The sequence below is a fragment of the Gavia stellata genome, chromosome 1 (assembly GCF_030936135.1).
Source record: "Gavia stellata isolate bGavSte3 chromosome 1, bGavSte3.hap2, whole genome shotgun sequence".
Taxonomy (NCBI): Eukaryota; Metazoa; Chordata; class Aves; order Gaviiformes; family Gaviidae; genus Gavia; species Gavia stellata.
Genome location: NC_082594.1, coordinates 125900969 through 125927205, shown reverse-complemented (window position 1 = coordinate 125927205; position 26237 = coordinate 125900969). Strand labels below are relative to the sequence as shown.

Here is a 26237-nt window from a genome sequence, read left to right as displayed (position 1 = left end):
AGCGCCCATCACCAGGCTCCCCGGCCCCCCGCCCGGCTCCAGCGGGAGCACGGCCGGCACCTCAGCGTCCCGCCCGAAGCTCCCCCGCCGCGCCGCAACCGGGGGCGCTGCCCGGCCCCGCCCCGCCTCACCCCACCGGCCTCACCTGGCGGGGCGGGGCCCTCCCGCCCGGCAGCGCGCGCGCCCCCTGGCTGCCCTTCCCCGCACCGCCCCCCTGCGCGGGCGCGCACACCCTCATTCTCTTTGACAGCCGGCCCCGCCCCTCCCGGCCGCTCCGGCCACGTGACGGCGAGGAACCGAGCTCCACCCCAACTCCCGCCCGCGCTCGTCCCCCTCAGCCACGTGAGCCGCCCCCGCCCCTTCCCATGGACTGCGGCGCGCGCGTGCGCGCGGAGACTCACCGGCTTCCCGCCCCGGCCCCTCTCCGCCCTCTGCCCCTTCCCGCCTTGCGCGCGCATACGCCGAGGGGCGGGGCAGCTGCGGCGCAGGCGGACGTTGGGCCGCCGCTGGCCCGAGCCCGCCCCCGCGCAGGCGCGGCGCCGCTGGGTGGTGGGTGTGTCGTCACGTGTGTGCGACAGGGGATGGGCGGGGGCAGGGAACGCTCCGGGAAGGGCGGGTGGCCACGTGACCGGGTGGGGAGGGGCGGGGGGGGGGCGGTGCTGCCGGGGCGGCCTCCGCCGCCGAGATCATTGGCCGAGGGGCGGGAGAGGCGGCTGTCCTCCTCGCGGGGCCCGCCGGCGGCAGCATGCAGAACGTCATCAACACGGTGAAGGGGAAGGCCTTGGAGGTGGCCGAGTACCTCACCCCCGTGCTCAAGGTGCCGGTCCGCGCGGGGTGCCGGGGGCGGGCTGAAGGGAGGCGAACGCCGCCGCGCCTTCCCTCAGGTGTTGGCGCCGCTGAGGGTCGGGGGACGCACCCGCCCTCTCACGGCGGGGCGGCCGCGCAGCCGTGAGCCGCCGGGGTCGCGGGTGGCGGCGGGGCGGCCCCGGCCCCCCTCCCCGCCCCCCTCCCCGGGGTGTCACCCGCAGCACGGCCGCTGGCGGCTCCTTACGGCCGCTCCCGCCTGCGCGGGCCTTTCCCTGCCGCCTCAGCGGGTCGTGAGGGGCGCCCGCCCCGGGGGTCGCTCCGCCTTCCCGGAAGCCGGCCGGCGGCTGCGGCTTCGCTTCTCCGGGCCCAGGGAACTTGTGTCGTTGCGGCAGCTTTACGCAACCGGTGGAGGTTTTCCGAGGGCGCGCTGCTCCCTCACGTCACCCCGGAGTCGGTGCGCTGTCAGGGGGAGGCTGTGCTGGGGCAGCCTTGTGGCGGCGAAGCCTTCGGCCCTCACCCCGCACCGGGGCCTGCGGGATGGAGGGAAGCTGAGTTGGAGCTCGCATCCCATTAGGGGTGGGAGCATTCACCTGGGAGGTGCAAGCCTTCGAAGACCGTGTGTTGCCGGTCCTACTGCTGGAGGAATAACTTATTTGTTGCAGTTTTCCGTTAAAGTGGCTAAACTTTAACTAATTGTGTCACCAGGAATGGAAATCCAAAGGTGCTTACGTACTGATAGGCTTAAACCTGGTTTCAGGAATGCGTTGCAATGATTATTTTGGGTAAGAGTGCAACTTTTTCAGCTGACATCAAAAAACCCTAGTCACATCTTCATTACGTGAGCAGCTATAAAGCTATGTAGCATAGGTTATTTCTGTGCCAGCATTACTATACTAGTACAGGCCTTTATGCGCTGAAGTAACTGCAAATAGTGGAAATGGACTGTTTGGTTCTTGAGAGTGAATTGTAACAGTCTGCTTGTAAAGACGAGCAGCACAGCTGTTACTGCTTATTTAGATAGAAACAAATTGTTTTTCTGCAGTTTTTAAGCCACATTCCATCTTCTGCCTCCTAGTTACGAATACTTTTTAATGTAAAACCCAACGTAGTATGTGAATGCTTAGTTTTAACTTGTCAGCAGTTCTTTCACTACCGATTTTCACGCTTTTCTGTGTTTTTGAACAAATACATCTACTGCAGTTGTTGATGACAGCAACCTCTCTGCCTGTGGTTTTGTGGTGTGACCTTCTATATGCCTTGTACTCTGCAGCTTAGATATTTGGGCAGACAGCAGTGATAATTATTAATTGACCTTGTCCCTCTGTGGTATACAGTGTGCTCTTGCCTGGATAGTGAACTTTTCTAGAATTGCCCACCAATGTGACATATATGGGCTGCAGTGAACTTGTGGCATGGAAAGGTGAAGTGACTTGTTTAGTACAGTTGCTGTCGCACAGCTGGTGTAACAGTGGAGGAATTCTTGTACCCAAGTGTACTACGGGGTGGAGGCAGGAGTAGAACTTCCCACAAATGGGGGCTGACAACATTATGTGTATGTGTTCCCTTTACAAGGGGGTGAAATAGTCCAACTTGGTAACTTCTGAAAGAAACTAGACTTGTGTCTCTCGCTAGCTTACATACCACAGAATGTGCAGGGATGAAGAAGTGAACTATTTACCCTCAGGGAACAGAGAATGGATTTTTTACATATTTTCCCTATGTAATTCCAGAAGCACAAGTTTGTGCGTGTTGCTTACTACTTACAGTTCATTTGGAGGTTGAATAGTAAGCTGTCTCCGCTATGGTGTTGCATAATGTGTTATTGAGAATTCTCAGTTTTACGGCAATCCAAATTGCTAAATTAGGGTTGTTTGAGTTCCCTTGATTTCTGTTAACTAGCATATAGTGATGTTATGGTGTTTGTACAACTGCTGTTTTCCTTATCTTAAATGTCTCTTCTTTAGAAATGGGGGAGAAAGGAAGTAATCAGTATTGTGTGAAACAGGTGTGCTCATTTCCTTTTACGTAGCACAGGTGATAGCATGCACCAGGGTGAAGCATCAATAATAACTAAGTTAAGCAGTGGCTAGTTTTCTTTAATGCTTTCCTAGTGATTGAATAGGGTGAAGTTGTAGTCAAAAGTGAGGTACTTCTCCGTTGCTGCTTTTAGTCTTGATAGAAAAAAGATTGTGGGTTCTTTAGGGCAGGAAGTTACTCAGTAATTGATGATGCAAAAACTTGAAAAGTGAGCTATGCCACGGTTCTAGTTGTATTCTTTTTCAAATGCCTTTCTTAGGTAGCTCTAATGCTAGGGAACAGTAAGTTTCCTTTTTGCTTGAGGCTTTTCTGAAGAAAAAAACAGAAACAGAATTCTGAAACAAAGTACACTTACTCTAGATTTGAGTATGCTAAAAGTGTTGTATCCTTAAACTTCATAGATGTCATCTTTCATGCAAAAGTACTTTATTTCTCCATGCAGAACTAAATTATGTTGCTGCTTGCCATCTGTTCTCTCCTCCATAAAAAAACATGACAATATGAGAAAATCGAAACTGTTTCCATGGGGTGCATAATGAAGGTGCAGAAATGGGTACAAAAAAGTTAATAACTAAGCTTTTCTACATAACTTTTCCTACCACAGAGAAAAGTTGGTTTGGTCATTCATTTCATGACCTTTCTTAACTGCAGAGCCTCATATTGATGCATTGCAGTGCTGTTCAGTGCCTAGAACAGTCCCAAAGTCCTGACTGTGAGAATCACTGATTCCAGCTGGTTTTCTGTCTCTTACTGGCAGATGTAATAGCGAGTGCTGGAGAGCTTTTTTTTTTTCTGTTATTGATATACTTGGCAGTAGCAAAAAAAATTACTTTGTATATGTGAACTTTTTCATAATGCCCCGCATTCCACAACAAGTAATTTTTTTGGGCCTTACATTATAGGATGTGGAAGTAAGCTGCCTATCAGCCCTGGCAGAGGTTGCCTCCAAGCTGATTCACAGATCTCTGTGGACAGAGCTAGTTCCAAGACAAAAGTAGAGCAGGTGTTTTTCTTACCAGTAAGGTGGGGTACTTTGATTTGTCAGCAGTTGTCAAAATTTCTAAACTTTCTTTATTGCAGGAGTCCAAGTTTAAAGAAACTGGAGTGATTACACCTGAAGAAGTAAGTATTTAGAAACTTTGAAATATATTTTGAAAGTAGTGATAAATTTTCCTCAAAATGACCATGTTAATCTCAAACAGTTCATGTCTTTGCCAACTAATTATTACCTTGAAACAATTTCCACAAAGTGGAAGTTTTAAATTGCCTTTTTAGTCTACAGATTAAGTAGATCAGCAGAATTCCTCACTTGACATCTGAAGTGGGATGCTTTTTTTCCTGTATTATGTTGTGAAAAGCTTGGAAGGAAGCTCATGCTGGGTTAACAGCTCCATTTGTCATGGGAGTTCAGGACTAAAACAGGAATATATTGATTTCAGAGGTCTTTCCTGTAAGCAACTCCAAGGGGAACTTATATCCTGGGAACAGTCTTTGCTTACCTCACTTCTGGTTCCTTCCAAGGCTCTGGCTAAATCATTACATATGCTGGTCCACACCAAGTATCCAATGATTATTATTTTTTTTCCCTCCTCTTCTCTAGAGGCTACTTGAGGCTGGTTGTATTTTGGATTGCTGCCAAGCAGTTGTAGTTTTTTTAAGGAGTCTGCTGAGAAGAGAAACAAACAGGGTTTTTTTCTAGAATAGTAACACTGACTGTGCGGTGCTATTTTGACTTCCCCGTTCTGCTTTTTCTCATATTAAAGTGCTATGGTTCTGAAAATACATTGTCTTTACAGAGGTATAAGAAAACAATGTTAAGACTGTTAGGTAGAATTAAAGAAAAAAGAGACAGAATGCACAAATGTGAAGATGAGATGGAAAAAGATGGAACAAATGGTGACTGCAGGTAGATAATGTGGTCAGAAGCATTCTTCCTAACATTGGTACCTAGCATTTTTCTGCTATGTTGCATGGCAAGCAAGCACTCGTGCTTTCTATGATCCAGAAGAGTGCTGCTCAGAAAAAACAGGCTTGGCAACATGGTGTTCTGCTGTTCTGATAACCATATGTATATGGGTGTGTGTATAAATATTTATATATTATTTGTTACATATTAATATATTTATAATCTATATTATCTATAAAACAAATATAACAAAGTCTAGACAAATGTTCTACTAATGCTTAACCCCTTCTTCATCTACGGGAGAAAACTTTGCAGTAGTATTGAAATAAAAGGTACTTTTATAGAACATAGCAAGAACCACACTATGTTACGTTAAACAGTTTGCAGCATTTAAACACCAGTAAGAGAATGCAAATAGTATGTATTCTCTGTATAAAGTTGGATGCTGATAGCATGAGTAAGTTGGATCCTTCAAAGGAAAGGGTCAAGGGAAACAGTTACACAGCTAGATTAATTTTTTTGTTAAATGTAGATGGGACTGGAGCATGGATCTGCTGATTGGCCCTTTGACTTTTTTTCCTCTTTCCTGAAGATTTTGGTCTTTATGTAGTAATGATTGCTAAAGAAGAATTGAAGTCATCTATAATGATGCTAGGATGTTAACTTCGAATGAGTTTGGATTTCTTGGGTAATGAATCTCAATTTCACTGTATTTTAGTCTGAGACGCTGACTAGTTTATAGACTTTGTGGTGTTCCTGTGGCTTGTCTCTGAAGATGAATCAATTAGCGATAAGGCTAAACATGACTCATTAATCAAACGCAACACCTACTCCCTCTTTTCATAGATCTGTGTACTTGATTTAATTTCAACAAATTCTTGCCTGTCATGAGTTCTTACTAGTTCATACCTCAGAAAGATAACATCTGTTTTAATTTTATATGTAAGTACAGGCAAATCTTTCAAATCATCTTTCCAGGAGTAGAAATAAGATATTGTCCTAAAATTGATCTCTTGCCACTTTTGCAATATTGATTCAGGTATGAGATAGCATTAGTGCTTGAGAAATAGAAAGTGAAACCAGCTAGATTAATTATGCTGCCTAAGCTGAAGAAAATGCAAATGGAATTTCAAGTATTGTTTTAGGTGTTTTAGGTTTTTCCATCTGTTAGAGCCACAAAGAAAACTTTAAATTATTTTCATCTTTAATAATATATTTTAACATTGGTGCCACAAACAGTGTTCCAGTTCCTTGAATAGAGAATTTTAAATAATTCTGGAGTTTTATGTGTTATTTATTATTATGTAAGGGCTAATGAGCTTTAAAATTTCCATGTGTATTGGGAGAGATTGCTGTTTACTTTAAAGTGAAGATTTTACTTTTGCTGGAGACTTTTGTTGGAAAATGGGTGAAAGAAAGCACTTTTGCAGAGATTAAATCTGCTAATCCCTATGCAGTGCATGGTGTGGTGTTTTCCACTATGCTGATATGCCTCGCTCTGGAGGACATGGTGAGAAAATGGCTGACACGCTGCAAGCCTGTTGTGTCACGCTACAACAGCTTCTGGTCACCTAGGAAGTATGTTGTTATAAACCGGCATTTTAAGACAAGAAAGCAACTGTAGCAATAGGTGTGCACCTAATTTTCAAAAGTGACTGGTACAAAGACCGCGCTAATTATTGTTCTTAAATGTGCGTTTGCCTTCCTCAATTTATGTGTACAAAAAATAAGCCCAGATAGTTAGACTTTGCTGGGTGAGTTTTGAATTCGTACACAAGTCTAGCATGAGTTTTCCAATATCGCTTTGATATAGTGACGTGATTTTTATAAAAGCCTTTATCTCTGATACTAAGAACAAGTAGAGTAAATATTTTTAAAAGCTGTTTTGTCAGAACAAAGTTATGCATAAGTTTTTCAATATACTAAGTACTTGGTTATCCATATTTAGTTAACATCAGTGGTGAGCTATCATAGTGATGGGTCATTACTTAAAATGTATACTGTTTATTCCTCTGTTGCAGTTCTCTCACTGATTCAATGAATTAATGTCAATCTCACTTTTCTTCTTACTGCAAAATCATTTTGAACACAGAAAGAGAATTAAATATTTTTTTACGTTAAGCTCTTCATTGTCTTTGTAAAACTTTGAAGAGTGGCAAATAAAAAGTTTCTTCATCACAAAATGAACAATGTTACTGGGTCTAGAAACTTTTTGGCTTGTTAAAAGACTGGTATGTCATACCATAGCTTTTTAAACTTGATCTGAATTTGCCATTGTGCTTAGTATGCCTTTCCTTCAGGTGAAGTGGATTTAGTCTTTGGGTTTTCATGGTTAGCTAAGAAATGGCATGAAAAGAAAGCATCAAACTGATACAAATGATTATTAGTTACGTAGTTAATCTATTACAGGAATGTGCAACTGAAATATAAATATTGAGACAAATTGGAGATTGTTTCCTTAGGCTGTATTTAACAGTACTTTAATTTTTTTCCTGCCCTAACAGTTTGTTGCAGCTGGAGATCACTTAGTTCACCACTGTCCTACTTGGCAATGGTAAGTAAAATGAAAAGAATTATAGAAAGCTAGCATCCCTACCTATGCTTCGATGTGTTTCCATTGGATACACCTATACAGTTGTCTCATTTCAGAATAGTACGTGGAATCCTGCAGTAGAACTTATCCTGTTTTTATGATGAAGCTACCCTTAAGTCAGGCAGGATTTATTTATTGTTCTGTGTAGCAGTAGTTGAGATAAGGATTTGTTTGGGAATTTTTTGTTTGTTTTCCTAAGGCTTTAGAGGAAATAAGCTGGTACATACTGTGAATGCTTTCACTGCATAGCTGTAGTAGCAGCATGTCTCCCTGAGCTTGTCTTGGTGGTTGGTGATTGAAAAAGCAAAGGCCATGTGCAACTGGAATTACTAGGAAGTAGTTGTAATTGGCATGTTTTAGACAAGCATTTGTTAATTAAACTTGTTCAAGTTGCCCTACATCAGATCACTTTGTGCAGTGCTTGCCCTTGGAAATCCTTTATTTCATGTACAATAAGGGTGCAAGTAAGGTGCTTCCTCATGATTTACTGGTGTCTTGTATTATAAAACGGATCTGTTAGTGCCTAGATGGGCATTGTCTGTGCAGTTGGTATCATCAAGATTCTTGGCTCTATACTGGGCCATGAAGAGCTGAAGGAGGAATTATTGTGTTTGAATCATTGCCTTTTTACTGTCTCCTTCAGAGAAAACATGATGTTGAGTCTGGTCTATGAGCTAGCAGTTTGGAACAGGCTATTTAAAATGTTACTCCTATTTCAAACCAAAAACCACTGAAGGTGAAAGCAAATGCTTGAGTAATGTGAGCTTGGCAAAGATTACTTGAGCTCTGGTGACAATGGGCAGATTTTATATTTCTGGAGGTCTATTTCTTGCTTTTTCTGAAGTTGCTTTCTTCAAACATTTGGGACTATGTTGTTGCTGATCCTAGAACATTTCAAATAGACTAGATTGTTCTGTCAACCTGGCTTTGCTTGGCCATCTCAAAGTGAAAGTAGCTTTTGAAGCAGAAAATAGTTTAGTCCAAGACTCCTTAGTTCAGGGGTGGCCAAACTTTTTGACCCCACACCTATATCAAAGTCTTCATTTAGGGAAGAGTAAAGTCATAACAAACAGATCTGAGAATAGGTTAAGAGGAGTATATAAAATGTTCCTGATATACATTGAAAATAGAAGGGTTCTTTTGTTTGCAGATCATAAAATTCTCAACCTTTTATGGTGCACTTCATTTTACAGGGCTTCAGGAGAAGAACTAAAAGTCAAGGCTTATCTGCCAACAGACAAACAGTTTTTGGTAACTAAAAATGGTAAGGCTGAAGTTTAAATATAAGTGTTCTTAGGATTGATAGCATGGTTGACTGTGCTGTCAGCTCTACTGATTGTCTGTATTGACAGGGGAAGCAAATATCTCGCACTTTGGATGCTTTGGCTTTGTGATATTAAAGTTTTACCTGCACATCTAAGATCTTTTCCTTAGACCAGTTGTTAGCAGGGCTTTATACTAGTAATACAGCTTGCCTTGATGAAGTAGAAATTAAGTTTAAACATTATAAACCTCATTGTCTGTCTTTCCTTTCTCCTGTCCTTCAACTCTGATACTCAATGTCTAAAAGGAAAATATGTTTGTTTTCCTCTTTCTTTTTGAAAACTCAGGCTATTGAAGTGTTCCTGAAATGTCTTTCATGGTGACGCTGATACTTCTGGTTCAGATATGTAATTAATGTCACTATCCCTGTCAATAACAATAACATAAAATCCAATTTTAAATAAAATTTTGATCACCTTCATGGTTGCGTGTATATAATACTTGTGGTGGCTACCCTTTTTAATGAATAAGGTGGCTAACATCTTGGCACAAGCATGAGGAAATAATTTTTCTCCAAAGATATTGTATCAAAATGTGTCAAAGATAATGCTATTAGAAGAACTTTCAATACTAAGAACAGCCTGAGAAGATTTTTACCTGCAATGGGTTGTATTTTATATACTTAGGTTTCATTTGCTGAGTTTTGGAGTCTTGCGGTGTGCTATCATGTGAAAATGCTTACAGTAGTGTCAGACAGACTTCCCTGAGATGGTCATGATAGCTGGATGGCCAAGTGATCTACTCGTTTCTCTCTTCCTCCCACTTCCAGGGTCCCTCATTGCTCTGATCCTTCTAGGTCACATTTCAAAATAATGTGTTTACTGCTGATGGTGACACATTGGCCTACCGCCTGAGTAAAAGTTGCGGGCTATGGGTGAGGCTGGGAGCCATACCACAGACCTCATTTTGGAAGTCTTTGGAGACGTCTCTTCACTGTGACTTTCCCGCCCCTCTTCTCCCTTTCTGAAAGGTCTAGGAGCAATTTACAAATTCTGCACTTCATGCAGCAGGGTTTTTTTTCTCCACATTAGAAGGAAAGGAGCATTTGTTACATAGTCCATGTTTATGATGTTGTAAAATGTCTGGTTTGCCTTAATCAGATCCGCCACTCTTTCTTTGACTATTTTCTGAAAACTTCGTATAAATCTGTACTTGAATGACTCTGTAATGCATATGACTGAAGTTATTCTAAATAACACATTAATTCTAACCTCTCCTAAACTTCTAGATGTTAATTTATATTAAACATACCTAATACATTGCATAAATAGCTGATGCAGACTTTTAGTAGAATTCTAAAGACAAATCAGTTTGGTAAACTGATGCTAATCTAGGCAAGGCTGTACTTGGACTGAAAGTTGTTTAGCAACAAATAGGTTGTCTCCAGTTGTTAGCAAATGGATAGTCAGTCTAAGGAGACATGAGAAGTTAATTCTTTTCTAATCCTTAAGAGTTTGGATGAAAATGCTCTAATGGGTGACAGAAGAATGAACTTTTATGGCCACTGCAAGTGTTGTACTGTACATGAAATAAAATATCTGGTACAGCACATCAACGTTTTTTTAAGTTCATGCTTTTGCATTTGAAATATAGCTTTAAGATTCCTTAAATAAGGATATATGAGAGACTACCACACTTCAGAAGGCTTTGTAGGATAAGTTCTTGCTCCAGTCTGGTTTTTCATAGGAATGGCTACATTCATTTTGTTTTGCAATTTTTTTTGCAGTGCCATGCTACAAAAGGTGTAAGCAGATGGAGTACTCGGATGAGCAGGAAGCAATTATAGAAGAAGATGATGGTGATGGGGGATGGGTAGACACTTTTCACAATGCAGGTATTCAAAGTCTTGCTTCAGACTTTGTGTTTGGTAATCGGAAAGAGTTTGAGTTTCCACTCTTAGAAAGCAAAATCTTTCTTACATATAGATGGCTGTGTGCTAGTATCTAATCTGGAAGATATAAGTTACGCTGCCGGCTACGCACTTGGTTGGTATATGACTGCTCAGGTATTTATCTGTATGCCTATATATGCCTGAAACAGGCTACTTTTACAGAGGTGTTGACAATAAATTATTTCAATATGCTCTGATTAAAGTTCAAGGAAGTTATTTTAAAAAATGAGCTGTGTAGTGGCTCATTCCTTAGTAAGGAGATCCTGTGAAGAGAATGGTGGTTTAAATTATTTGTTTGAAGAATATGCGAATTTCTCCTTTTTAGCAAGATTGCATGTGAAGCGTGTTGAGATCTTTATCTTAATTATGACCTCAACTGACTTAATTATTTCAGTGTTTCTCATTCTGTTGAATTGTTGAATTGAGCTAAAAGGGGAATCATTAGAAAATAATAGCTATTATCTTAGTATTTGAGGTCATTGGGGGAAGAAGGGGGGGGCACTAAAAAGAAAGAGAATATTGTTAAATGCAAAGATGAGCATGGGAGATGATCCTTTTTTACACTAAGTCCTTAGATGAGCCTGTGTTTATAAAGAAGTCTAAAAACTACTGCTTAGATTAATCTATCTCGTTAGTGTTTTCTAGCACAGCCTCTTGTAAATCCTTTTGTTCTTTTCTAAGAATTGGCAGTTTTATTAGTTTTAGTCTGTTTCTTCATGTTCTATCATGAGTTAATAAAAATCTGTCTTTCAATGATGTTTTCTCCACCATTTCCAAACCTGGAAGGTACTCCACTCAGTTTTTACTTTCTTTGGTGTAAATTTTTTTGCTGTAATGTGGAAGAAGTTCTCTAAATAGTTCAGCCAGGCTGGGGAGAAAAAGGGTGGGAGAAGATGCCTTTTGTTTCTGTAGATGTAGATTTTTCATCACTGGCAATTCTTAAATGTATCACAGTTCATATTTGAACGCCCCACACCAAAGAAATCATTTGACATAGCTTTGTCATATCCTTGAATTAAGGATGCATTCTCCATCTCTGCTGTGGATAGACTCCTCTGCCAAGTTTTTCTCTTTAGGGTTGACTGGTTTGGGCACCATGCTGTGGTAGCACAACTGTAAGACTCTGGCTATACCTGGCCAGGTCTCCAAACACTGTCAAAGGAGATTGGGGGGGAAAAAAAAAAAAATCTGTTTCCAACCATCTGTATAGATGTCCTTTATAACACCACTTTTTCTGGTAGGAAAAAACGTATGTAAATGATTGCATGATGCAGCCACTAGAAATGCATTTTTTCCAAGCAGCATTCAACAGGGATTCCTTTTCTTTACAGTTATTTCTGATGAGCGGTTACTTGATTCCAGGTTCATTCTCTGTAATGATGTAACTTATATTCAGCTGAAGAGTTAATTAGGTAGATGTACTGTGTCAAAGCAGAATCTTGTCATGTATCCCAAAGACTACTGGGTGAGAGCTGCAGTAGAACTACAAAGCTAATGGGGAGTAACTCTAGAGTTGAGCCTACTGTGATTTGGGATGTGTTTTACCCCCACTTCCTCTCAGCTAAAAGTATTGTGTTCTCCTACATTATGCTTTGTCATGAACACCTTGCTTTCAGGATGCTAAGAAATATTCATAAATGCATGCCTTGCTCATGAAGTTGAGTTCCATTATTGTGATGTGAATGCCTATCCTGAACTCACTTTTATGCAAAAATTCCTTAAAATAAAAATCCAAATTACTTTGCAGTGTTCCATCAGCAAAATTCGTACGATGTGCAAGAGCTGTGCTGTTGTGCTCCATGTTACTGGTATGGTTTGTTTACAGATGTCCAGCACCAAGCATGCTACCAATACAGCCCTTCAAATATCAAAATCATGAGACGCAACTTGGATAGATCATATGCTGCTTTCTGAAATCTTTGCAACCTCTTTCTATGCTGTTCTGGAACAAAGAAACAAGCTTTTTTAATGCAAATCTCTTGTTCAATTAACAGGTGTAGTGGGTGCAACAGAAGCAGTTAAGGAGATCACACTAGACAGTAAGGTACTTGTTTTTAAATTTTCCTCTTACTTTATGACAGGACCTAAAGGTAATAGACATCTTCGCTGCAGCAATCTAGTACTGCCTGTGAAAGATTAAAATATACTTTGTTGCTAGGTGTGTTGCAGATACACATTGACCTTCAGAGCCCATGAATATTAGTCTAAGCATGTGCATCTCCTTATTACTATGTGTTTACTGAGGCAGTGTTCTTCTTGGAATGTCTTTAGCCAGTGTGCTCTTGTGCCAGGCTTCTACAAACTGAAAATGAAATCCTGTTTACAGTGATACTACACCTTTGTGTCTCAAGAAACTAATGTTTGGAGATCCAGTGTAAAGAAATTTTTATATGGAAAAATAACGTAGGGATGTAAAGTATTTCTTTGTAATCTTTAACTACTGCAAGTAGAGCTTTAATGCATTTGGTCCTGTTTGACAGGCTTGTGCCCTCAAGTTCAGAAGTACTAAAAGTGTTGAAATGTATACATCTTACAAAGTCATCAGTTTCTGCATGTTTCCAAAAAGTCACTCTGCAGCAGGAGCCAAATCTGAAAATTAAAGTCCTGAGGAAACTGAGAACAGTTGGAAGTAATTGAAATGGAAATGTGTTAGATTACATGTTTAAGAAATGTGGAGAAAGTCAGAGACACAAAATGCTTTTAAAGATGAGTTGGTTGTTAAAGTGGTGTTCCATCTGTGTGCTATGAGAGTTTGTTAAACCATCCAAGCACAAAGCTTTGGATTCTAAAAATTAGGGGGAAAGAGAATGTGCTGTGGCATGCTACCGCACAATTGTAAACGGCTGAAAATGCTATTGATGTGATGAACTGTGAAATACATGTATTTCAAGTGAGACTGTGCTGAACATAGTAAAAATACTGCTTTTTTATGAGCCAGTAATGTAAGGGTGGAAGAAACACTCTAAGGACTACCTAAAGGTGATCACTATTTCTGTAAAACACAATACTTGCAGAATGTTATTGTGATTCATATCTGCTTTTGTTTCTTATGAATTGGATTTCACTTCTAATATGCAGAAAAACTTGCTTGTTGAACAGTAGTTCATTTCTTGGACCACAGGTCCAATCCAGAAGGACAGCTCTTTTTCTGCTACTGTTCTTTTTGTCAAAGCACTTCACAACTTAGTTTCTTACTGGTTTTGGTGTTTGTTTTTTTGTGGGGGTTTTTTGTTTGTTTTTTTTTTAATGAGGAAACCAGCCACCTGATGCTTACAATTAGAGCAGCTTCTAATTGTGATCATTATTTGGAGTATTCTCCTAAAGTCTTCATGAAACCTGCATATATTGAGACGTGTCCCCCTCTGAATTTCACTGGGGTTGTCTGTTGGGTTCAAATGCTACGCATAGGCCCTCAATGCTGAAAAGAAAAAGTTAGCTGAAGGCTTGTGCAGTGTTCATGTCTATTGGACTGTACTTCCTCAGACAATGATATCAAAATGTGATATCTTTTGGGACTCTCTTGTGTTTTAAAAACAATTATGGAACTGAGTGACGCTTTTAGTCCTATGATTTAGTTTCAGGTAATCCTGCGAGGAGCAGGGAGTTGGACTCGATCATCCTTATGGGTCCCTTCCAACTTGAGATATTCTGTGATTCTATGATAACTGCTGCACAGTTGGCTGTGGGTTAGGACATACAAAATCTTAACCTACATGTTTAGTCATAGCTGTTTAGTCGTTGCCCTTCACTTGAGATATGTGGTTTTTTTGAGAAAAAATTATGGGCTGTTTAACACCATGTTTATTCTTTGCTTAGGAATTAAATAATTCCAGGTTACAAAGTCAAAGGAGAACTTTTTAGCATATTTTTAATGTCATACTAGAACTTTGAAACTAAGTTTGGTTAATAAGCAAATATTTCAGTTAAGTATAGTCCTTCTTAATATTGCAGAAATAATTTTTCTGGTTTGCTGTATGTATGGGCTAGACTTATATCTTAAATTTGCTGGGGCTGTTAGGCTGTGTAGATGCAGCAGTCTTTAAAGCAGTATTTTCAATTTAACTTCTAAAGGATAATATAAAAATACCAGAACGTTCAGCATCTTGTGAAGATGATGATGAGGAAGATGAAGGAGAAGCTGCTGACATGGAAGGTATTTCCTTAAATTGCATGGGATGTGCTTTATTTCAGGCCTTTAACTAAAGCAGTACGCTCTAAGGAAACACTACTCTTTCTTTTCATGCAATGCATGCTGGAAAATTCAGGAGGGATATGCTCTTTATCATTTTTTGTACGGTCTTACTGACGTGTATTTACTCTAACTTGTGTGCCGAAAAGCTGCGTGAATGTTAGTGACCGGGAAATTAATTTGAGTAGCAGAACAGGTCCAAGCAAGTAAAAATTAGGGATTTAGCACAGCTTCTTCCCTGCTTCATACCTACACTTAAATTCAATCTGCCTATTTAAAACCACTTAAGCATTGCTCATCATGTACTTACTATAGTCTTGGTCAAATTTTTATTAAAAAAGGTGTAGTCTGGTTTGGGGGTTAGGAAGTCTGGTTTTGGGGGTTAGGAAGTCTGCCTGAGTAAACCATCTTTAGATACGTGTAGATTTTTGAAGGAGTAGTTTATGAATGAGAAATATGATGACTAGCTACAAGCTGAAAACAGAATTTTATGGATCTTCTTTTCAGAGTATGAAGAAAGTGGGCTATTGGAGACAGATGATGTGAGTGAACAGTTCTCTATCTTGTCTGTTGCAATGCTTTTCACCAATATGCGCACAAGCAAAGTAAAAATAATGATAACAAATGGATGAGATAAGCTTGTTATGAGCAGTGGGATTACTGAGCCTGGTTTCCTATGGATTTGTCTCCTGCCAACCTGCTGCAGCAACCTTCACTCTTAGGTCCTCAGAGATTTTGATCACAGTAATTTTGCTTTTTTTTCTGATCCTTTTCGCTTTGCTTACACACAGAGCTGTATTCACAAGAGGTAAAAAATGCCGTGGTTGTTCTTGAGGCTTACATGTGGAGGATGGATGGCTTGTAGGCTCAATAGATTACACTGATGCACCAGACTGTTGTGAGAGAAAACAGAGGGCATCATTATTTGTGGTACTCTGCTAAGGTCTTCATGAACCTGCATAAACTGAACCTGCGTAAACTGAGACCTCTGCCTTCTGAATTTCATTGGAATTGTCTGTCGGTTCAAAAGTTATTGGTGAAAGAAGAGAGGGGGATGTGACAATGTAGTTGCATGCTTCCTTAATAAATTGGACCTTTTTTTAAAAAATAAAAGTCCATACCAAAAATAAAACCAAAACCCACTTTGTGGGAGAGAAACTGATACTCCTAATTTAAAGACAAAAACAGAACCCAAAAGCCTATGTTTTTTTTAATGCTCACTTAAGAACATTAATTTCAGTTTTACAGCTTTATGTAACTACTTAGGGTGGGAAAGGAGGGAACCCAAACAAGACTATACTAATGTTGTCATTTTTACCTTGAACCAGGCAACGCTTGACACGAGACAGATTGTAGAAGCTAACAAAGCTAAAGTTGATGTTGGAGGGGAAGATGCTATTCTACAGACTAGAACTTATGACCTCTACATCACGTATGACAAATATTACCAAACTCCAAGGCTCTGGTTATTTGGATATGATGAGGTATAGCTATGTTGTTTTTTTCCCCACTTCTGTGGTATTAGACTCACAGTGTCAAATAGCAAGGCTATTTTGTTGCTTATTCACAGTAGAAATTTAAAGGAAAAAATGGTGAGAAAACCATTACGTGGTCAGGGTTGCAGACAGGACTTATGGTACTTGCAGGAAGTAGGAACAATTTCACTGAAAATTGTGCTTGGTAACGGAGCATATTTTGAAGGAAGGAAATCATGCTCTGTCATTTGAGTTTCTGTTAGCTCTGTAGAGCTAGTAATAACCCCAGTAAACTTAGTCAGGTAAGCAGGTATGTGTTTTCATGATCTTCAGAGGATTAGATAAATCACTCTTCCCTTTAATGACTAAGTTTTTTTGAGTTAAAGTTGGTTAGGGCTTACAGCTCAAATACCTAGATGGGAACCTGGATGGGAACCTAGACGTTTCTCAAATATGTTGACTTTACAATTCACCTGGTATGTTAAAAACAAAAATTTGTGCAGTACTATTTCTACACCATATAGATTTTAACACACGCAGTTCTCTCAGTGTACCTTCAAGAACTGCTGTATATTAATGCTTATAATTTATGGTGCTTCATCTGTTCATGCTGTTAGAATCTTTTGCTCCTTCTCAGCAATTCTTTGTTAGTAATGCTTTTGTTCTCATGTTCCTTTTTCCCATATAGCAACGGCAGCCTTTAACAGTAGAGCATATGTATGAAGATATTAGTCAAGACCATGTCAAGAAAACAGTGACCATTGAAAACCATCCTCATCTTCCTCCACCTCCCATGTGCTCCGTTCATCCATGCAGGTAAGTCTTTGTTTCTGGTCTGATTCAGCATGCAGACACAAGGTGCTTCACTGGTCTTGTTAAGGATTTGGTTCAGGTTTTCTGGACGTATTTCTACAGCTGGCTGCCGTAATGGTCTGTTAGCTTCTGAAGGAGTATGAAAGGAAAATATCAGCAATTCTCTGAAGTCATTCCAGTGCTCACTACCACAAGTGTATTCTGCAGTTAGAGCTGTCTTCTCTCTGCTCAACTTGCTTTTCCTCTACTTCTCTACGGACGCCAGAAGATGGCAGACTACTAGAACTCTATAAAAGAAAGTTCTCCTATACTTTCATTTGCTGCTGTTCTGGGATGGTAAAAGTATAATATATATACTTCGGGAGCAGAAAAAGTTATTTGAATGTGAAATAACTCTTTCTTACTGTGTAATAACTACCTTCTGCTCCCCCAGAAGTCCTTGAAATTTTACACTGATAAATAGAGGTCCTCTAATTGCCACACTGAAATATTTGTTGAACACAAGTGCAAAACACACTTGTGTTTTTAGGGACTTTTCTGTTGCATTTTCCACGTTTCTCACCCAAGACGTAGGGAGTCTGTAGTTCAACTGGCTGCACAGATATTTTTTTTCTAGGTCTTTGAAAGGTGCCTCTCATCTTAGATGGTAGGCCCTAACATCCTTTTAGGTGACTTAGTGATACAGAGCCAGTATCTTAAACAGTGTAACTCCTCGGCTTCTTGGTAGTATGAAGTTCTTGGAGATATGAATTTGGGGTTTTGTCTCATTTTAAAAAGAGACACACCCTTTGTAGTCTTGCATATGTTTAAAAAAAAAAGTCCAGATTGCCCCTTTAAGTCTTGTAATGTGTTTTGACTTAAAGAAACACTTCTGGGATCCATGTCACTAGCTGAGGTGTCAAATAATCAGCTTGTTGACAAGCTGTTGTAGTTGTTGCAGACTCAAAACATTCTTGTTTCTGGTTGAGCAGTTACCTGATCGTAAGATTAGTCTTGGGAAGGGTATACCATTCTTTAGAGAGAGAGAGCAAAGGAGCTTTGCACCAAGTAGTTTATGGATACTTTTGTTCTTATTATGAGGATGTGTATGTGTTTCTTTCAGTTCAAAGTTCTTTAATTACTGCTTTACAACAGTCTTTGCTTTCACCAAGCAGTCAGGCTTATATCTGGACAACATTAAGCAGAGAAGACATTGTACAACTAGGAAATAGCTTTTCCCTCAGTTTAGTTGCCTTCTAGAAAATTTTCATGTGGTGAAGTTTATTGTTGGTCTTTAAATCCTCAGGTTTAAGTCTACACTAACAAAATAGACCTGTGAAAATGTCAGTCTTCCTGCTCAAGAGTAGTACAGGAAGGAGAAATTAGAAAGCTGTTAGGAAAAGAATAAAGAACATAACAGAAAACAGCACTACAAGAAGGACATTGAGGTGCTGGAGCGTGTCCAGAGAAGGGCAACGAAGCTGGTGAGAGGTCTGGAGGAGCAGCTGAGGGAACTGGGGTTGTTCAGTCTGGAGAAGAGGGGGCTGAGGGGAGACCTTATCGCTCTCTACAACTACCTGAAAGGAGGTTGTAGAGAGGTGGGTGCTGGTCTCTTCTCCCAAGTGACAAGTGATAGGACAAGAGGGAATGGCCTCAAGTTGCACCAGGGGAGGTTGAGGTTGGATATTAGGAAAAACTTCTTCACTGAAAGGGTTGTCAGGCATTGGAACAGGCTGCCCAGGGTGGTGGTGGAGTCACCATCCCTGGAGGTATTTAAAAGAGTGAGGATGAGGCACTTAGGGACATGGTTTAGTGGTGGACTTGGCAGTGTTAAGTTAATGGTTGGACTTGGTGATCTTAAAGGTCTTTTCCAACCTTAATGATTCTGTGATAAGGCCTCTATTAATCTGTGGGACCACCCACACATTGAATACTGTGCTACAGCTCTGGTCATCTGTTCTGTAGTCTGTAAGATGAAGGAAGACTAAAACTGGAAAAGATACAGAGGGGTTGTCTGGGATAACTGAGGTTATTAATCTCTTTCCTGTAAGAACTGATTGAATAACCTGGGACCCTTCAGCTTTGGAAAAGGCAGCTGAGGGGGAGGGTGTTACGATTTTGGTGACCTTGATCATGAATGGCACAGAAGGTGAAGTAATAGGTGTTCAGTTTTTTGTAAGAGTAAAACTGGTGGCATTGAATGCTACTCACTGCTGACATGTTCAAAGTCAGGTAAGGATTAAACTCTGCACACAGCACCTAATTAAATATTTATTTAACCAATACAATGTTAATGAAAGAAAAATTTGTCAAGACTTGTTAAAAGTGAAGTTATCAGAATGCTCCAGAATTAGAAAGTCCCTGGGTTGCATACTGCTGAAAACTAGTAGTACTTTGGGGGAAGCATTACTAGGTGCTTGCTCTGGTCTCTTTCTTGAGCACGTACTATAAGATAACGAGCGGGACAAGGTAGACCTTTGGTTTGATTGAATAAGGTATTCTTATACCTTATATGAACATATCAGTCTTAATATGTTGACCTGTTAGGGACTTTGACTGTCTTATTGTTTGCTGTCTGTAGGGTTTTGGATGAAAAAGTGGATGCAGCTTTTTCTCCAACTAGTGTTTATGAAGGAGTGTCAGGTGGGATAAATGTAGTAAGGCTTAACAGACTGACTAGGAAGATGATTAGTAGAAGAAAAAGAGGAAAAAAAGCCTGAAGCCAAGGCTTAATATAGCGATTTCTGGAAGCCCTGCTAATAAATCAGTTGGGAAGAAGCTCCTGTTGATGGATGCAGGCTGGGAGGGCACTCTCAGAAGAAACAAAGGTGACCAGATATTTGGGCATGACAGCCCTCACTGACTAAGTAGACCTGTGGGTTTTATATTTGGCTGTGGCTGCAATGTAATCTGCTTCATTTTGCAAACCCCTTTGCCGAGTAAGAACCAATTTAATGCTAGTCTGTGAATTTGGATTGAGAGTCTTCATAGACGAGAGCTCTGTGTGCATGTTTTCACTTCTTCCTCTGAAGCCAGTGAAGTGCCAGTGCCTTTGTTATGTAATCCACGTCTACACTTGAAGAAATGGTTTTCATCGTGGCACTTGTTCCAATTAGTCTTTTAACATGAAAGAGATGATTGATATTACAGTAAGACAGATTTGTTGATAGTCTTAAATGTGGAGGAAACTGTCTAGTCCTTCTCAAAAAGCAATCTAGTTGACTGGCAGCTGGAAAGGTTTGAAAAGGTCATCTTGAGAAGGTGAAGAAAGAGGCTAACAGTGTATCTAAAATGTTCTCTTACTCTCTGAGATAAGCTGTTCTGTTTTCTTGAATTGGTAAGGCTAACAGCTAACAAGGTCTGGGCTTCTGAGGTGAAAAATAAGAGCCAAAAATGTTGCTTTGTTTTTAATTTAGCTAGGAAGTACCAGTGTTCAGCTAGCTCTGCTGCTGTTGCTTCCCTGCACGCTACAAGAATTGTGTAATGTACGATATTTGGATGGTCCTGAACGTGGCTGTTTCTTGTGACGTGTATATCCTGATGTCATGTGTCAGAGGAAGGAAGAAACAACAGTCTGGTGCCGCTGTCAGCTGCTTGAGATTGCTTCTATTTTGAGTAGTTAGTTGAAACTGTTCATCTTGTAGCTCTGCTCTGAGTTGTATTTCTTGTCAGCATTTTTATGGTACTGGGAGGAACATAGTCAACTTCCTCATTAATTCCTGCAAACTGGTTTAATCACAATTCTCAACTTTTTTATGTGAGTGTTACGAAGGGGCTATCAAACTACTTAAGAAGGAAATGTGTTTAGGAGTTACGTACTCTATAAATATCTGCAGGGAGGTGACCAGAGGCAACTGCAAGGATCAGTGAATTGTAGATCTTAAGGTTAACTGACTATTGCATATTCTGAATGTTCCTCCTAATGATGACATTTGTGGGGTTTTCCACACCTGTCTCATTGTGTGTGAGTGGTTACAGACACTGAATCAAATTCATAGGTAATCTTTTTCTTGAAAGTACATTGTCCTAAGAAGTCTTGTATTTTACCCTCTGTTACGGAAGCTTACTGTTGTTGTCAACTACACTGAAAGCCCTGTGGAAGGCCTTTTATCTTTATGAACTGCAAGGGAGGATGGGGTGGGGATGAATCATTTCTGGTGTTGGGTTTTTTCCCCATATGTCAGGAAGGCTTTTATTTTTTACTTTTACTTTTTGATGGTATCTATTTCCCTTCCAGCTGATACTCAGACAATGTCAGTATGTCAGCTGTGCTGAATTCCAATGGGAAGTTAATAAATATTTTGACTGACAGCTTTGGTCAATTGCAAAGCAGGAAAGGGGTTCTTCAAGCTGGAAAGTGAATATTCCTGATAAGAGCATAAAGGGTCACCTAATCAATCTAAGATAACAGCTTCTTTCAACTTATTTTTAACACCTTAATGTATGGTCTTAACTGTATATCTCAATTTATTTTCAGTAGGAACAGCAGTATTTCTGAATTGGAGTATGAATAATAATTCATTCATGTTACTTGAACAACCTCAAGAGTTGGTTGATATACTGGAAAGTAAATCAGGTGATTTTTAGTAGATGTTTTAAATGTCTGATCTATTTGAGAGCTCAAGTGATCTACAAATAGGTCCTGGAACAAGCGCTGGTGAGCATGTAGTGTATTTAGTCATCTTGAGTTAAGAGTTACTTCTGGGGCACTTTTATTCAGAAGTTAAAAAAAAAAATACTGAGTTTTCTAGATAGCAGGATATTTTAGATGACATTTCTCCCAAAGTTATCTTATTTCTTTCCATTGGGGGGTATACATACTTCATATTAATTCCTCAAAATTTTCTTACAGAAGGAAACTGAAAACAGGAAACAAACTTGAAAGTCTATAAAGCACCTGCAAAGCTTTTCATGAGTAACTGTATGACAGTAAGAATGACCATTACTGTGGCCACTATGGAATTCCAGATACCTAACTAGTCCTTAGAAAACAACAAATGTTATTAAGATGCATGAAGTTGAGCCAGTATCCTGTTAAAGGCTTCTAATAGTTGTAGGGTCACCTGTATTCTGTGCCGGTACAAGAAATAGTGCACTATTATGGATGAGGTCAAAGCTTAAGTTTTAGCAGTGGCCAGGTTTCTATATAGAAGCAACTGGCTTTGGCACCTGATACAGCATGTGTTCTGCAGGGGCATCATGAGGATCCAGAATTGGAATCAGCCGTGAAGGTTAGCTGATTTGCAAAGACCAACAGCACAGCAAATGACAAATGCTGACCTTTGGTATTTCCCCAGACTTGCATGTTCTTGTTTACATTGTGTCTTGGTAACTTTGCAACAGCTTCCTTCCTTGTGTTTGCAGTCACTGGCAGCGTGAGTAACTTTGGAGGTAACTACTAAATGCCAGTTGCTGGTCAGCTATTTAGATTTGCATAATGGCATCAAAGCATTGTCCGAAAGTTATGCAAACTCTGCTTACCACTGTTCCTTGTTCTCAGTAGGCACATAGGTTGTTTCAGGACGGGTATTTTAAACTGCTACTGTTAAGTAGCTTGCAGTGTTGTATAGGTGGATGTCCATAGCCCTATGTGACCTCACTGACAAAGATTGCCTACCGAATCATGAATTTAAACCAAAGCTGAAGTATAGATAAAGTAAGATGAGTGGTACAACCTGGGAGTTTGTGTTAAAAAATATAAATAAAACATCAATTAACTATACAATAGTTCTCCCTTCTGATTTGGTATGTTCTTCATCCTTTGGTTTATGGGTATAGGAACTATCCTGAACACAAGACCATTACTTCTGAATTGTAGCTGGTCATGAAAAGATTTGAAGTCTTCATCATTGGAGATATTCAATACTAGATCAGACGAGGTACAGAGCAATCTGTTCTGGTTTACTGCTCATTGAGCAAGGAGGGTTGGACTAGATGGTGACCAGTCTCTTCCAACCTTAGCTATTTTGTGATTCCATGTTATATTCCCAGGATCAGCTTTGTACACAAATATTTGTGTGGTTCATAATAGGTCTGGTATGTCACTGATGACTTAATGTCAAAACACAGTGACCCGAGGAAATGTTTGTCCTCCCCTGTAGTGCTTTACAATAACACCCTAAGGCAGTCTGAGAGCAACAGTTCTGAATTTCTGCAGGGCTGGTTTAGTCTGCCTTTACTAGGAAACCGTGAATTGTGTGGGAGTTTGGTACCTCATAAGTTCTACAAATATAAGAGTACAGGAGAGGCAGCTAAAAAAGTTGCAGCAATTTCTAGGCATCTTTTTCAGGGGTCATCTGGGAACTTCTGGTGGCTTGCTGCTGGTGAGGATTGCCTTCTGGGGACTTACCTGGTGGCTTCTGTGGCATTTAGCAATTAACAATCACACTAGTGACAAGCAATGTGTATCGACTCTCATGATAGCACTCAGTCTACACTGTAGCATAGAACTTCCTTCTCTTTCCTTGTGAATGTAAGGATCTGGCAAATAATGTTAAATTCATCACTTAATATTAACTTTCCATTATTGTTAAGATTTTTTTCCTTAGTAAACTGAAAGCTTCCTTTTGTTGCTTCTGAAGCTAACAGTCCAAAACTATTTAATTTGCACAAAATCAAATATTATTGAGATTAAGAGGGAGTTACTTTTTCCTTAAAAATATTTTCATTGTTTCTAATCTGTTTTTCAGGCATGCAGAAGTGATGAAGAAAATAATTGAGACTGTTGCAGAAGGTGGGGGAGAACTTGGAGTTCACATGTATCCTTTTGATAGGTGTAGAGGTCCCATTATTCTCTACTCTGCATGTGAGCGACATCTTGGTAAAACATTCAGCTGGCAAAAAAGCAATGAAAATTACTGAAACAGTTCTGAACATCAATATCAAATGCCTCACGATTAGAATTTTCTTTTCAGTTATGCTTTGTAGTGATTCATACTGTGCTTTCTGACTGAAGTAACCTCCATGTTAGAAGCAAGTGTGTCCTTTCAAAATAGTGTTCCAACTGCTTTTGCTGCTATAAGGCAAGCAAGGGGGGATTACTGAGCAGCTGCAGACCCTCAATCAGTAAAATTCTCATTCACTGTCTCAGTTGAGACTTCTCAATTTGTGCAGCATGCAACTGAAACTGAACTGGAAAATAAGTTTTCTGGCAAGGTAGTATAAGTTCTACTCCTCAATAGTTAGAAATAGCTTATTTTCAAGATTTTGATTACTTTTTTGCTATTGCTGAACAAATCGAAGGGGTTTTAACAGGCAATTTCTTCCCTCCTTATCATATAGTTTGTGTTTGTCAAGAAATGGTCCATGAGACTGACATGCCAAAATAGGAGGTTTTACTTATATCCAGTACCAATGTAACTTAATTATCAGTTGAAAGTAGTGATTTATTTTAATTTTTCAGTTCACTGTCTGCCTCAGTCCCAGGTGGACAGACACTTCGTTTATAATCATCCAGTATACTCCAGACTTGCAGATTCAGGCCCAACATGTATTTGAAGGTGATATACAGAAGGGAGACGAGGAGGGTCTCCTACAAAACCAGGCTTCTCAGCTTAGCAAAGCTAATCTCTCTACTTTCCCTTATCAACAGGAAAAGGAACTCTTTCAAAGGATGGTTCAGAACTGGAACCTATTTCTTTTTCTGAGCCTCTGATACATGGAGGGAGGAGCCTGCTTTCCCTGCAACTACAGGAAGGTAGCTAGGGATTAGCCTTGCTAGGTGCAATTCACTTTGCTATTTGTTAATAGCAAATAATAAGTATGTAAATGGGATTGTAAATGTTTGTGTGGTGTTTGTAAGATTTATTGAAAATAACTCCTGGTTCCCTGCTTTAACTTAAAACAGGAAGGTCTCTATGTTTGGGCAAACATCAGATGTCATGACTAGAGTTCTGCTGTCTTAATTTTCCAGTCTCTAACTGTATAATTCCTAGGTGTTATTTTCCTATTAGCAAGAAATACTGTTGATCAGACCATTGAATGTGACTTCTGCTTTGTTTTACAGGATTTCTAGCTATTGCACGTTTTCCTTTACAAGAAACTCAGGTACCTTCTTATTTTCTTGAAATTTGTACAGGCGGTCATTCCAACGATAGAATATGACTACACGAGGCACTTTACGATGTAACTAAAATAAGAGATGTCCTCCTCTAATTATCAAATCTTTTTTTAAATAACCCATCCATGTGACCTATACAACATTATACACAATTTCTGTAACTAACCTTTTATCAAGTTGATGGATTAAAATAAAATGTTCCATTACCAGCCTTTTTAATAAAAATCTTTGTGTGTAATATAAATAAATCACTTTCATTCCTGTATAGACACTGCACTAAGAGGTGGGATTTTTTTCTCCACAATTCATTCAATTTCCTTTCAGCAGAAGACTATTTTTGTCTATATTGGAAGCTAAAATATACTTTCCTCGTAGAAGCCTAGTGCTTTTGGCTTTATTGCTGATTCCTGAAAAGGTGACTTTTTTCCTCCTATTTAAATTCACTTGAGAGCTGTGTGGTTTTTTTCCTAGTTATGAATGGTTGTTTCCTCTAGCTGGAGGAGGATTTTGAAAGCTGAAAGAAAATAAGTTTGACTACATCTTAAACTAAAATAGCTGTAACTAATCAATCTTTGAAAGGTGATTTAGATTTACACTTGAGCAAGACTAGTGTTTTGAGATGGAATTTATTGGAAGACAAAGGGGGAATATTAGTATGTAGTCTGTTTATCTTGTAATAAAGGCAAGAATAGTCTTATTGACAAAATTACAGCTTGGTGGTAAAGAGACAAGATTGCTATGGTAGAGGAAGGTTCGATCTTGGATCTGTCTCAATCTTCGATCTTGAGTCTGCCTCAACTACACTGACTGGTTGTCTAATAGCACGGTAGTCTAATAGCATGGTTTCCTTTTTGGGGTAAATATACATGCGGTTGTTTATGAATTAAAATATTGCAGATGCATGCAGGTTTTAGCAGCCACTTTCTGCCCTGTAAAATGTAAGTTTTTCATAAATGAAAACTGTTTAGCTTTCAGGACAGCATCTTTGTCTCCCAAACATCCAACTTTCATTCTGCAAGGTAATCTGAAGTTGGGTGTCTGCAACTGACTGAATTTACTGTTGGGTAGGAAGGTTGGTCGCTGTCTCGGCACGACTGGTCCCTGTCTTGGCTGTCCTCTGTACCATGCTGTTACTTACATGACAGCCTGTAATCAAGTTCTGTGC

At 39.9% G+C, this 26237-nt stretch overlaps 1 protein-coding gene across 1 annotated transcript; it reads left to right on the top strand.

Annotated features, from left to right (window-relative positions):
• Positions 1-684: 684 nt before the first annotated feature.
• On the top strand, positions 685-25337 carry ATG3 (autophagy related 3). Its single transcript, XM_059821548.1, has 12 exons — positions 685-817; positions 3925-3966; positions 7255-7304; positions 8537-8607; positions 10393-10500; positions 12552-12601; positions 14629-14710; positions 15254-15288; positions 16075-16230; positions 16910-17037; positions 23703-23771; positions 25060-25337. Exons 1-12 carry the CDS (start codon positions 746-748, stop codon positions 25139-25141), a joined length of 945 nt encoding a protein of 314 aa, XP_059677531.1. The 5' UTR covers positions 685-745; the 3' UTR covers positions 25142-25337.
• The last annotated feature ends 900 nt before the right edge of the window (positions 25338-26237 follow it).